Below are 14255 nucleotides of genomic sequence, written 5' to 3'. Positions count from 1 at the left end.
ATTTAATTCAGCCTTGCCCTCAGAAAATCTATTTGTTAACTTTTTTTTGTTTTCAAGAGCGATATTTCTGAGGGAAGTGTTCTTTTTTTTTTTTTTTTTTCTCCTGTGAGATTTAGAGAAAATACTTAAACGTTCTCTGTAATGAAAGGTACTAGGTATATTTTGTTATGAGGTGATGTCTATAAATCGGATAATCACAGAGACAGTGATGGTTGGAGCAAAAAAAGAAGGCTTACCAAGATCTATGTATCATTAATAGCTCTACATATTGATTAAACCTTGTGAATAAGTTCCAAACTCAGTTAATGAAAATGTAGATGAGTTTCTCTGGACAGTGTGACATGTGCGTTGTCTGCAGCTTGAATTTACTGTTTATAACTCAAGTTAAAAGATATTTTCTGCTATTTGAACCTTTCATTGCTTTATGTATTTGCCATTCTAATTTGAATTAGATTAGTATAACAATGTGCTTTTGCAAGACTTATTTTTTCTCAATGGTTTTGTACCTGTACTTATGTTTTGGTATCATATTTAGAGAAGTAACCTTTTACTCCATTGATGTTTAATTTTATAAATAAGAGATGTTTACACAGTTGGTATTTGTAATGGACTTTTAAAAAAATACTGTTAAGAATGCAAATTTATGTTTGAGTAATGACTCTTTATGAATAGGTTATTTTCAATCGATAATTGCATTTGGTTCCTTTGTTTAATAGCTTTCAAACTCTGCTCTCCCATTTTTCGCCCATCATATTAAGATGGCTTTGTTTGCTTTGTGTTGTTAACTAACACTGCAGTCTGACAGGCCTTTGTTAGCTGTTATGAATAGTACAAAATATTAAACTATATCGAGTGCTGATATCTTTTATAAGCACCTGGTTTAATACCTGTCTAGCCACTTGCCAGATTTATTACTTTATCCAAACAGTCTCAAAATTTATGATCGTTGGTCAATAATTGGCCTTCACTGTGAAAATGAAAACTTATGCATGTGTGAGCATGGTAGGGTAAGTGTATTGCCCTGTTTACTGAAACCTTGCTGTGAATTAAAATTTCTAATTTATATTTCTTGGCTGAAGAGGGCAATTAGGGAAATAAGTGGTATTTCTTTTTTAGACCACCAATTTATATTATCTTTAATGTCTGTGGACTTTCTGTCCATGATAAGAAAGCTTTTAATTTTTTTTGAGCCAGCTGTCAGCCAGGGAGGACACGTGTATATGTACACATTTTCTATGTGCAGAATACACGTAGGGTTGTTTTCATGATGAGGTATCCTAACATGATGAATTCACTTGTCAATAAAATCTGATTTTTTAATTGGTTTTTTAATTGATTTTTTTTTTTTCATCCTTGAACAATCTTAAAATTAATTGTCTCTTTAGTAGATGTAATATTTAGGTTATATGGTTTGAAAAAAAGAAAAGAAAAAAGGCAGGTATTGATCTGGGATAAATGGTTTTGTAAAATAAATGTTTTTAAAACAGAGCTGGTCATTTCATATACAGAAATCTGTTATTAAGTTATAACTTCTATTAAAAAACCATAAAGAAAAATGAAGAAAAGCAAGCACGAATTCAAACCTGTCTGGTCATAGTGAAAAAGCAAATGCTTGTATAGTAATTGCAAATCCTTAAAACCAGATAATCTTTCTGGGTGTTATATTGCAGTGTATAATGTTACTGAAGGAAGAAATTATTTGTAAACAACCTTTGACAGAAGACAGAGACTTAATTTTGCTCAAATAAGAGAGATCACATTAGAATTCATGTACTGTATCAAGACTGGAAGCAGTAGCAGTTAGTCTGATGTATACACTAGAGCATTCGTGATTGCCTAAGTGTTAAGTGCTCTGTGAAAACGTAGATGTGGCAAAAGAAGTGGTGAAGTTCAGGTAGGCTGCTGTACTAATTCACTAAAGGTGAATCTTTTTATCTGTTACTACGTTTGATTGTATAAGAATGATGCAACTGCTGTTCTGAACCCTACTGCAGCAGTTACTATCTCTTATCAAGGACAGGAGAAACCTCAAGGTTCTGTAAAGTTACGCAAGATAGAAATTTAATTGAAAGAAATGAGGTTTGCTTTAGATATATGTAGGGTACGACTTCTTTTTGTGGTGAGTTAATGTAAAGACTAACAGCAAGCATCCCTCTGTTTTAATAAAGCTTTTGTAGTATTCTAGGTGGATCGTTGTGTATTTTATGTAATAAATACTATTGTGTTACTAGTGTATGTTAGTTAATTATCTACCAGCGCCTTTTCTTTTAAGGTGGGAAAGATGTCTAGGATATGAAAAGTTATAAAATCTTATAAAAATTTATGGAAAGCTTTTTTTATAGCTATAGTGATCGAACATCACTGTAGCATAGTTAAAACATACATAGTTTTTTCCTTACTTTGGCTGTACACCTAAAAACCTAATCCAAAAGTACCTGTAAAAAAAAAAAAAAAAAAAATCTGTAAGTGGGTTATGGTATGATTTACATATTTTAAATGCTCTACCAAGATACTACATGTAAAGGGAGATTTTTGTTGTATTGATGTTATTTCTGAGCTACAGGCCTAAACGTCTTACTCTGTGTATTACTCGATTTGAATGGATGCACTGTATTATGCTCTGTGTATATTAGTCTTTAATCCTTTCCCAGACAATGATCACTCAAATTGATGCTTTGACATTCAGATGGAGCTGCTTTCTGTAGTGATCACTAGTGATCTAGTGATTTTTGGGGGGGTTTTGGGGGTTTTTTTTGGGTGGTGGTTTTGGTGGTGTTTGTTTGTTTTTTTTTTTTTTTTTTTTTACTAAATGTGTTATTCCCAAATTTTGGCTCTCAGGTAAAGAAAGGCCGTGGAATCAAACCTGCATTTGAAAATTTTAACACGACTGTGTTAGTGTTGTCTTTAAAAATAAATAGGTTTGGAAAACCTTAAGTCAGTGACATGCGTTGTTAATGTTTTGCAAATGCCAGATGTACAGACACTGCTCTGTAAAAGCTTTTATGTTACAGTGTGTAAACACTACCAAATATGTAAAGTAAAGCAATTATTTGTATTCCTAATGTTGAATTCTGTTACTGTTAGTGAGTTTTGTTGGTTTACCAGGTCTGAGAGCCATTATGAGTTCTCTAATATGGTAATACTTTTGAGAATTAAAAGGGTGAAAACACAGAGGACATAATGCAAAAACATTTGAAAGGCAGGGATTTTTAGGATTCACAAGCTTGTATTCCAGTACATGTATTTATTAGGTGGGAAGCAAAATAATTTTTTTTAACCTGTTTTATTTGGTTTTGGTTTTTGCTTAACATACCTAGGGTACTAGCAATTTGATTCTGGCTACTTCTGCAGATGTAACCCTTTGTACAGTTCACCTTTTTCTTTTGCACTGGCCTATGTCCCTACGTACCTACAGCCTAGAGGCTGGAACACTTAGGACTCTGAAATGGATGTTACTTTTCCGTTTTGGCTCCCATACAAACCCACAATATCACTTGGAATTTAGATCTGTTTCTGATTGAATTGTTTGTTAAGATGTATTTAGGAGCCACCGTATTTTTTTTAAAAAGTTCTAATCACTATTTACTGTAAATCTTAACTACCATTATCGTCTGTGAAAGTAATGAGTAAAAGTGCAAGGAATGAAAAGGGGGGGTGGAAATTAGTGGGTTTTTTTTTTTTTTTGTGTGTGTGTGTTGCTCTTAGTTTGCTAACCCAAATAAAGCATTTCTTTAGTTGAGAAGACATTGACTATATGTCAGCAGCCTGAGTGTGGGGTTTTTTTTAATAGTAGTCTTTTGATGAGAAACTAGATGCTTAGTCTTGAATGCTAGATGCTGTCTTGTAACAGAGACCCTAAGTGTATTTTGCTTCTGAGTCTAGGGTCTTAAACTTGCCCTTTTCCAGAACTCTTGCTTATAAAAGGACAGTTTAGCTTTAGGCTGAAGGAAAATAATAGTACTGTAAAGTTGATTTTATATTTACACAGTGATATTGTGATGTGCTGAGTGCAGAGTCCTGCACTTGGGGCAGGCTTAAATTGCTGCAAAGTTGTTGTCTTAAGAGTGGGAAGCGACTCTGCAGGATACCTGAAGTCTGTCCTAGTGGCAGACCATGAGTCAGTAGTATGCTCTGGCAGCAATGAAGGCTGGTGGCATCCTGGGCTTTACTGGTGGGGGCAGAGTCAGGAGATCATGGGTAGTGCCTTTTTTTTTTTGCGCTTAACTCAGAATTTTCTGGCTTGCTTATGGAACATGGTATTCAATATTCTGTACAAAAAACATTTTTTTGTTGATAAATTTGAGTGGAGGAGCACCAAGGTGGTCAGGGGCTGGAGCACTGAGGAAAGGCTGATGGAACTGGGCTTCTCAAGCCCAGAGAAACGAAGGTTTTGGGGGAGACCTGTACAACCTTCCAATACCAAGTAAGTTACTGTAAAGGTGGAACCAAGCTTTTAGCAAAAAAATGAGAGACAGGGGAAACTGGGGACACTTTAACTTGGTGTGAGAAAAACAAATTTCACTTTCTTAAAAGATGACTTTTAAATTCCAAATACCCAGAATTGTCTTTTCCATAAAGTAAAAAAATTAAATTCTACCCAATAATAAAAAGAGGAGACAAAAAATTTACCCTGCATACAAGTATACTGTGTGAATACAGAGAAAGTAAAGACAGAGCCATGCTGCTGTCAGCATTCCAGTTCCTATCTTTCATTTCTATTTTTATATTTAAATTATATCTGCCAACCTACACTCAAAACCCACCTGTCTTATCTTCTCATTATTTTAGGAGACTTAGAACTTTTTTTTTAAATATATATATTGATTCTAAAGATCAAACAGAGCTACATGTTATCCATTGTGTCTCTTAGCTGTTGAAAATATGGATGAATGTAGCTGAGACGCATTTCTTGATTGGGACAAAGTATTGAATTTGACACAGTTTAAGAACTGGACGAATATTTACTACAGGTTTTAAACAACTCAGCAGGTGCTAATACTAACTCTTGTTAATATGATGTTACTGTTGGTGAGAAAACATGTTTTGGTTGTAATCTGAAGGCAAAATAATTTTGTCCATTTAGAAAAAAACCAACGCTTTATCCACTTGATGATGTCAGAGAGATCAAAGACTGCAAATCCCACAGTTCTTGTTCACAGACAAATTGAAATGCAATTTCTTTTTCCTGTGCAGATGTTTAGCCACTAAATCTACAATTTTTTTCAAGTTGGAAAAACTTCCATGTATATAACACATTAAAACCTTTTAACTGCATACCATTACTTAGCATTGTTTAGTCTTTAATCACTGAATCAGTATGAACTAAATTGCATTCTTAATTGCCTAAATACCTTATATTTTTAAAAGCCTGTTTTTTGACTGCACTCATTTGTTCTTAACAGGGTAATCCTTAAAGCTGAAAGGGCTGTATTAAATTGAACATCGATGGCAAGCCTGTCATGAGGATTATAGAATTAGAACTTCTAGTGATTTAGAGAATGAGAAAACAAATAGGAGATTTTACACGCACATTTATGTATTCTTCCTAAATAAATCCTTGATTTCATTTGTTGTGTGTGTTGTAGCTTACTTCTGTATAAGAACTGTACTAGATGAGTTAGTAAAATGCGGTTAAAAAATCTTTACATTTATATAATTGTAATACTAATTCTTTATAAAAAGCGAAGTACACTCATTTCAACCTCTTGCATGCTCCTACTCTCTCTACTGCCTTTGTAAATAAGGGGTAATCTCTGCTCCCACTAAATCTTCAATCAACTCATGCATTCATTCTTTATAGCTGCACAAAAATGGAGAAACTAAATTTGGCCTTAAATTCTTTTTCTCATTCTCTTAAGTTCATGGTGTTCCTTTGCATATACACATGCACTTTGCGGGATTTAGCCACAAGTGTTGATGTGTACTTGGAAATTTGCCACTAGCCCTGTATTTTAACAATGATTTCAGAATTCTTTTTTTAAAATAGCAAACTGATTCTAGCAGTTAATGCACTTCGGTTAGCGGAGAACAGGAGGTCTTAGTCTTATCACCTTCAAGAAGCCTAGTGTATTTCAGACCGCTAACAATTGCATCTGCAGTTGAGAGGGTAGTGAAAATATGCAATTACCTGTTTCTTCACACTGTGCACAATTTTTATGCAGCTTTTCATAAATAAAATGGGACGCCTTAACTTTTCTTTACTGGAATTTAGGTTTGCCTTTGCTTTTCTGTTGTCATTTTGTATTGCAGGAGGCAGGGTGCATTTATTTCATGTGTTTGTATAGAATTTATCTGAAAGTCTTCAGGATAAAGCAGCATGTTTTCAATTTTGCTTCAGTTAAAAATGTGGATTTATGACAAGGAGTTTCTTGACAGGTAAAAGAGCAAATGCTGACTCTTAGCATGCTGTCCAGCTGTGCAGTATTTCAGAGGGATTCCTTTAGAAATCTAACGGTGGGGGGCATTGATGAAGTGAACTAAATTCTGTTCTGTTTAATCTTTGTTCACAGCTGGTTTTTTATCACAGTAAGCTTTCTGAACTGATGTTGCTAAAATGTCAGAACTTCATGGACTGCCTTCAAGTTTTGTTCTCAGCATATTTAATTTTTCTTTTAAAAATACAGCATAGGCATAGATTCCCTTTGTAGTCTTAACTTATAAGGAATTGCACATTTCATTTTTTTAAATAACTTGTTTCGTTTTCAGGCAACAGGTGTAGGTAACTTTTTGCTAATGAGCTTACTTCTGCAATACTCATTTTATTTGAACATATTAGCAAAAAAATAAAGTGATATTTTTTGTCTTTGTTTTCTCCTGTGTTCACTTTTTAGATTAGAGATACTAAATCGTCAGATCAGAAAACAACCCTATTGCATTTTCTGGCAGAAATATGTGAGGAGAATTACCGAGACATCTTAAAATTTCCAGATGAGTTGCAGCATGTTGAGAGTGCAAGTAAAGGTAAGCAAATAGACAAATCACCTAAAGATAATAGCTCTGGTAATAGCTCTTTGCTTTGACATTAAATACTTCCCCCACTTCATTTTAGATTACAGGATTATATAACCTGTAAGCATTGATAATCCTTGTGGATTTTGCTTTTCTGGTACTTATTGACCTGAGAAAAAAACAAGAAGGGGAAAACCAGTAATAAAGTAACTTCTCTTATTCTGAAGTAGGTTGTGGAAATAAGGCAGCATTTTTCAGTGAAGTACTTACAAAACCACGTCTTGGAAGTTGTGTAAGCAGTGTAAAGATGGTGATATTTAATTTACCATTAAGCCTTTGAAGTCTTGTTGCTTGAGAGTGAACACCCGCGTGTGTGCGTGCATACAGACACAGTGTGTTTCCCCTGAATAGTGATGAATATGCTTTCTAAAGATCCCAGACTCTATATGAAATATACAGTTTCATTATAACAGTCAATGATTAATACTGATTTTAGTCTTGGTCAGTCAGCAGTATAGCCTGGTGAGTGTGATAGTAAACTTAATTTATTTGTTGGATTTTTTACGTGCAATATGCTGTGCTGCTTGGCGCACTTGTTTAGCTATCAAAAGTGAAGGCGCTGTGGTAGTGGTTGGTGAAGATAAAGCAAACGGGTATATTTTGATTGGACATTACTGATTAATCAGACAATAAACCCTTGGGGGAGCACAAGAATATAAAGGAAAAGAGAGATGAAAAGAAGTTGGATACACATATCCACTAGTTCTGTCCAAGTCTTCTCTTGCAAATTTTTGTCTCCTTTTTTTTCAGTGCTATCAGTCGGTGTTTCTCTTCAGTGCCATGGTTAGCTGCTAGATAGGTACTTTTTTTAATTAGGCCATCACTTTCCTTCAGCTTGTCTTCTGTCTTAAACTTCAGTTTAGTGAGAGCAGAACTATTGTTTCCCCAAGGACTTAGGGAACAGTTCATCAATCAACCTAACTTTGCTATATTTCATCTCTAACTTATTCACAGATTTATGTAGTTGCCTTTGCCGTACAATTTTTTTGCTGCTTCTCAAACTTTGCAAGTATCTTTTAATGTTGTTTTTTTTTTTTTTTCTGCATAGAAACTAAATTTTATTGGTTTGATTAAATGTCTCCGTGCTTCAATTTCCTCTTTTCTGAGGAATACTTCATTGGCAGGAATGCCCATTGACAAAATGGAACTGATCTGTCTATATAAGCTTGAGGATGGTCTTGTGTTTTAAGGCAGTGAAGAGACTAAAGAGGTACCTTGTACATTACCATTTTGAATGTACCGTATGTATAAATAAATACACATATGTATAGGTAAAGGTGCATGCTTAAACAGCGTACAGCTGACTATTTACATCTGAGCACTACTATGGATATTACACGAAGACTTTGTACTATTGCTATTAATTTTCTTGTTTGCTGTCAATGTTAGTTCCCGACCTCTGATATGGAGTCAGAAAACTTCCTCAAACTGATCTTTTTTTCCCCTTTCTTTTCTCCACCAGCCTTACTCAGTAAGTGTCACTGGTCTGGCCAGTGTGTTCACAAGGACCTATGACAGAGTAACATAATGGTTAATTTTATTTATGCAAATAGCAGTTTGTCATCTTATCTCCCTTCCAGAAATGTTTTCTACCACTTGATGGTTCTTTTCTGGAGGTGTTTTTTTTTTAAGTTTAATCTTTTTCTTCCTGCGTCTCTTGTTAAATTTTTCACAAAGCTTTATGGTTTTCCAGGCACATTTGATGATCTTTTATTAGTTTTTCTCCTGTGGCTAACACTTGAGATTTTTATAGTTTGATTCAAAGACTCTTATGTTCTGTAAGTTGACTTTGGGAATGAAACCGGAAGAATTAGTAAAGTTTGTTTAAGCTATAGCATCCAAAAGAGAAAAAGCATATTAATGGGAGCAAAGAAATTTATAATCCTGATGCTTAGAATATATATGGAAAAGGTTTTATTGCAGTTAAATTCTGTAATTTATTTTGTAAGATAAAAGCTCATTACATTTCCTATAAACAGCTCTGACTTATTATCAGAAGCATAAATTACTGTTCATTTTTAATGACCAAAACTTCTCTTTCAGCCCTTCTTTGCTTTCCGTAACAAAGCAGATTTTTGGCAGAATAAACGTGATTTGTGCAAATTGCTTCAGCTGTTCCCCATGGTAATTTTTGGGTTTTGTTTAATTGTAATGTTCATCTGCTCTGTCACGTGTGGTCATTTTTTCTGTGTAGGAAGTTAACATGCTTTGTGTGGAAGAGAAGATTTTCACTTCCTATTGTTTGATGTTTTATAAACCAGTGGTTTCAGGGGTAGAAAAGTTTGTTTTTCCTGTAGGAGGCTTCTTTTGGAAAAAATTTGCTACAGATATGAGGACATTGGCATCAGTTAGTTATATGTAAAATAGAAGAAAGTCTACCAGCAAATATTATCTCTGTGTGAATTTTAAATAAGGAAATATAAGCTAAATGGGTCACAGTCTGATGGAGTTGTATGCTTCTTACTTTTTGGGAGGAAGGCATCCTCACAGTTTGTACTATACATAAAATTCCAAATGCAGGATTTACCACAATCAACTTCATATAAATCTTGGGTGTATTTTTTTCAGTTCCGTGTAAACAAAAATAATGTCTTGTTTTGCTTTAATTTTCATATAAGAATAAAGAACCAGCATCTGAACAACGGATGATTTTTTTTTTGTTGTAACAAATAGCAGATAAAGCATAAAACTGGATTTTAATATGGAAAGGTCAATGGGATTAGATGAACTGCCCATGCATGTACTAAAATCTTCAATAATCTGATATTAGGTATAGTAAAATATTTGATCTTTTTAAAGATGGAAGATCAACCTAGAGGTTTATGAAAAGTGAAAAATAAATTAGGAAACAGTTTTATTCTGGATAGTATAAGCAAAGGTCAGACTGATTAACTATCAAGAGATTACTGGAAAAGCATTCCCTCTAACTTGAAGCAGACTGTATGAAAGGAAAACCAATAAAAGAATCACAAGATTGTGACAAACTGGATTCTTTGGACATAATATTCACTTACCTTCCCCGAGTCTGCAGCGTTTTCCTCTTGTTCCCCTGCTGTTGAAACTGTGCAAAGGCTCTTTTTCATATTTCTGCCTTGTTCATTTTACTTGTTATTCTAGTTGCTGCTTTTCATAGTGTTTGCTCTTACCACCTTATAATGTGTGATTTTGTTAACTACCTGAACAAATTCACATCCCTTTCTGTGGGTTCAGTTAAACAGCACTTCAAAACAAAATCAAGAGGTGACTTACTAAAGTCAGATAACAAGTTTGAGATTTTTAGATAAAGTCATGTTGTAAAAAGTACAATTTGGAATTCCTTGGAAAAGATATGTGTTTTTAAACTTGAAACTCCTTTAAGGAGGAGCATTAGCCATGTGTTTCATAATAACAACTTAATTTCAGATTTTAAAAGAGTAACAGTTATAAATCACAGTTTATGGTTCAAACATTGTGCCTGTATTTAAAATAAAACATAACCATATCTTTACCAGTTGAAGATTGTGTCCAGCTCCTCCTAAGTCTAATGGCTCTTGAGATACTTATGTAACCTGCTGGCTTTGTCTGCCAGGAGTGGGAGTTATAGGCTATGTAGAGTCGTACGAAGTTTTATGAGCTTGTGTTGTCCCACTGATGTTTGCTTCAGAATCAGTTGGATATAGAATGCTGTTATTTGTAGTTGGCCGTTGGCTGTTCTATATGTTCTCCTGACATGCTGGACAAGGTAGTGATACCTCGAATGTATAGATAAAGTATGGATTTTGGGGTTAGCTGAGCAGTTATGTAGGACTCCCAAGAACAGCTAAACTCCAAGCGAAGGGCTGAGTTTAACTCTGAATGCAATATAGATAATAAAGAGTCTTTCAGAAACAATGAGAGAGTTTTCCAGTGCTTAACATACAGAATCCTGTGCCTGATATAAAGGCATACCACTTAATAATTCCTTTAAAAGTATTGTTCAAAAAACCACAGAGCATTTTGAGTAAAATCAAGTTAAAGATGCCTTGGAGGGTGTGAATTAGTCTGTGTAGTAGACTAGAAAGTACTAATAACAGGAGCACAGATTTCTGACTCGTGTTGACACAAAAAAATTTATGTCTTCAATTTGCAAGCATATGGTTCTGATGGTTGAGGCATCTGTCTAGAAAGGACATTAGCAATCAGAAGCACTGTGGAATGCACAATGTGTATGCTTAAAAATACTTTCTTACAGTATTTGTAATAATTATTAAATTCTGTACAGGTACTTCACTGTGATTTAATGCCATAATTTTAGAGTGGGGAAAATATTTTAAAACATTCTGTGCCATTTTTGCTTTAGAGTATAGCATTTTAAAACATGCTTATAAGTAGTAGTCATTTCTTTGTCAAACAAAAGTTTTATAGTTTGTTGCAGTAGAAGAAACTTTTTTTTTACAAAGAGATCTGCATTATTTTCCTCCTTGCACAGTTTAAATTGCTGAAACAGATTTTGCCCAATCTGGCACATCAGTGGATATAAAATAGACAATGTCTTCTGGCGTGAGAAATTTAATGCCTGCATCTGTGACTTTTTCCTCCATAACAGAATCAGAAGTTGGCATTTTGCGTCATAATCAAAAGTCAGTCTTGCACTGTGTAGTGACTTCTATCATTCTTCTCATTCACATAAACTGCAATATTGAAATGCCAGAAACTGTCTTGATGTGTTTTTCTAAATGTAGTAAACACACAGTTAAGCACATTAAATACTAGAAGACTCCTTTCTCTAGTAACACTCCTGTATTTGCATATAGCATTGCCATACTGATGGTAGCTTACGCATCATCTCATTAAAAGTTTTTCAGCAGATTTGTTCTTCTTCATTGACAAGTGTCAGTGAGGAAGACAAGGCAGCAAAAACTTGTCAGATAGTTTTTGTCTTGTAGTTCCAAGGTGCAATTTCTGAAGGAGATTCTGGATTGGCTTATGCTCTGCAAAGTTGCCTACTAAATATTCCCAGTCTGTGAAAATTTTGAGGATTTATTTAGTTGCTGTCTTCTAATGTGTAATCAATGGTACGCCAAATTGTGGTCGTTCTGGATTCTGAAGCTATGTTTTGAAGCTACAATTTGGATTCTACATTAAACAAAATTATTTGTATGGCATGCATTTTAAGGATTGACTTATCTCCCTGAAGTATAAATATCAAGGGCAAAATTAAAGAATAGTCCAAATGACTCTCAAGGGCTGGTGCTTATTAAAGAAATTAAAGCATTTAAGAATTTCTGGCTGTAGTTAAACCAATTCAGATTTAAGACTGCTCTAAATGACTTCTCAAATTATGTAATCCATTTAGAATTCCTTAATAGAAGCCACTAGAGAGAGGTGAAAGCTGCAAAACAGCACTTCTTTCTTTTCCTCCTTATCTGTTCTTGAATTTGCACTTTCACTGATATAAGAAAGGTTGTTAGACCTCTGGAAGCATGGCTTGCACCTCAGTTCATTGGAAAAACCAAACTCCTGGTACAAGTTGAGAGCCTGAAAGGAGGTCTGTTGGATGAAGCTGCTCAACACTTTCTCTAGTGAGTTTTTAATAACAACAGATAGGTTGTGTTACAAAAGCTTTACTCCTTCTCTTCCTTTGTGTTCCTTACTTTCTGCCATTTTGCACCACTGAGTATAGAGTGCCATGGCTGCTTCGTGGTGGATTGCAGCATGTGTGTATCAGTTTGATACACAAACCAAGCAAAGTTGAACTGTGGAGAAAGAGTGACAGTGCAAAATAAGGGCTTTTGAAATAAACACAGCAGAACTTAGCATGTTCTGTTAACACTTCCAAATCTGGATGTAATGAATAAAATTTAAAAGTCCAGTTGCTTCTTTCCTTTGCCTCACTTTCAGTTTGCTTTATACCTTTGCCAGGCAGTTGCGCTTCAGTATGCTCATTTAATGGATGCTGATTTTGTAATTATAAGCTCTGTTTTCAAAACTAACTTTTGAGATCTCGAAAGACACTTCTAATTACATTAACATCAAAGTAAGGTCAATTTCTGGAGTGCTCTGGCGGAGATATCCACATTGCCAGGAGAATGCTACTGAACTCGATGCTATTCTCACCAATTGGCTCTAATACTTCTGGTTATGCTTCTGAATTTGGGACATCTGTTTTCTAAAAGATTTTTATTTATAGTATGAAAAGTCAGTTCACATTCAACTACTAAAGCTTATATTTTACAATTTACAGTTTACTCAGTGAGGTAAACCAGAAAAGCTAGGTGGAAAGGAGGTTGGTACACACAGAATTTATGCAGGTAACACTTGTCAGGATTCAACCAGAATGAATCATATGGGCTGAGATTTTCTTGTTTTTCAGAAAACTGTTTTTTTGCTGCCAGTTAATTTGATCTTAAGTAAACAATTTTGAGTCAATAATGATAATATGATCTGTCCAAAGCAAAGAAGGGATTTCATGTTTGGGTATATCACTTAGGACGTCAATGACTTTTATACTGTTTTGTGCTTTGGAAAGGAGTTTTAACAACTGACTCATGTTGGCAGTGATAGTGGTAATGCATTTTGGGCTCCTAATTCCCTGTTTGTCACTTATAATTGATTCTTAATGTCTTTGTAAGTTGTGTTACCTGCATCAGAATTACTCTTTTATTCTTCAAACATGTACATAGGCACATAATTGCTGGAACTGAGACAAGTAGATTCGTTCCCTAAACCAGAGTACAGAGTTCTGTACATTTGTTGATATTAAATATAAGCTACCCACAGAAATTTATCTTTTTGTTCTGTGCATATATCAAGTGTTTCAGGATTATGAGCACTGTTTGTGATTTCCACAGCTCCAGAGGAGAGAAAACATGCTGCTTATGCCGTTTCTGATTTTAGGCCTAAGAGGCAATGTTTCTTTTTTTTTTTTTTTTCCCCCACTGTCTCACTTGTCAAGGCAAGCTTGTTAATGGCATTTGCACTTCAGTGTGTGTAATATTTAAATTAAATTTCCTCACTTTAGATGGCTGTTATTGTTATTCTGAGAAGCTGAAAATCTGTTCATAGTTTGTACCTGAAATTTGCTTTTCAACATTTTAGCTTGTGTGCTATAGTTCTTTACCAGATGTGTGTTTAAAATCTGTGTCATCCTCTTCTTAAATTGTATCAGATTTAGCTTGTTTTCTTTCTGTGATAGACATATGAAAATGTCATATACATTTGTAAACACTTGTATTGTGATGATTTTAGGTTTTGACCCCAGTTGAGATTTTTTTTTGGAAAAGGATTAA

At 34.5% G+C, this 14255-nt stretch overlaps 1 protein-coding gene across 1 annotated transcript in view; it reads left to right on the top strand.

Moving 5' to 3' along the window:
• The window catches only part of DIAPH2 (diaphanous related formin 2), a 248566-nt gene that overhangs the window by 102232 nt on the left and 132079 nt on the right, over positions 1 to 14255 (top strand). The window contains exon 23 of the mRNA XM_086470539.1: positions 6831 to 6960. Coding sequence (XP_086326665.1) covers positions 6831 to 6960 — 130 coding nt within the window. The remainder of the gene's footprint in view (positions 1 to 6830; positions 6961 to 14255) is intronic.

Source organism: Leptosomus discolor, chromosome 9 (assembly GCF_034619465.1).
Source record: "Leptosomus discolor isolate bLepDis1 chromosome 9, bLepDis1.hap2, whole genome shotgun sequence".
Taxonomy (NCBI): domain Eukaryota; kingdom Metazoa; phylum Chordata; class Aves; order Leptosomiformes; family Leptosomidae; genus Leptosomus; species Leptosomus discolor.
The sequence above is the reverse complement of the archived record's forward strand: the minus strand, read 5'-3'. Positions and strand labels throughout refer to the sequence as shown.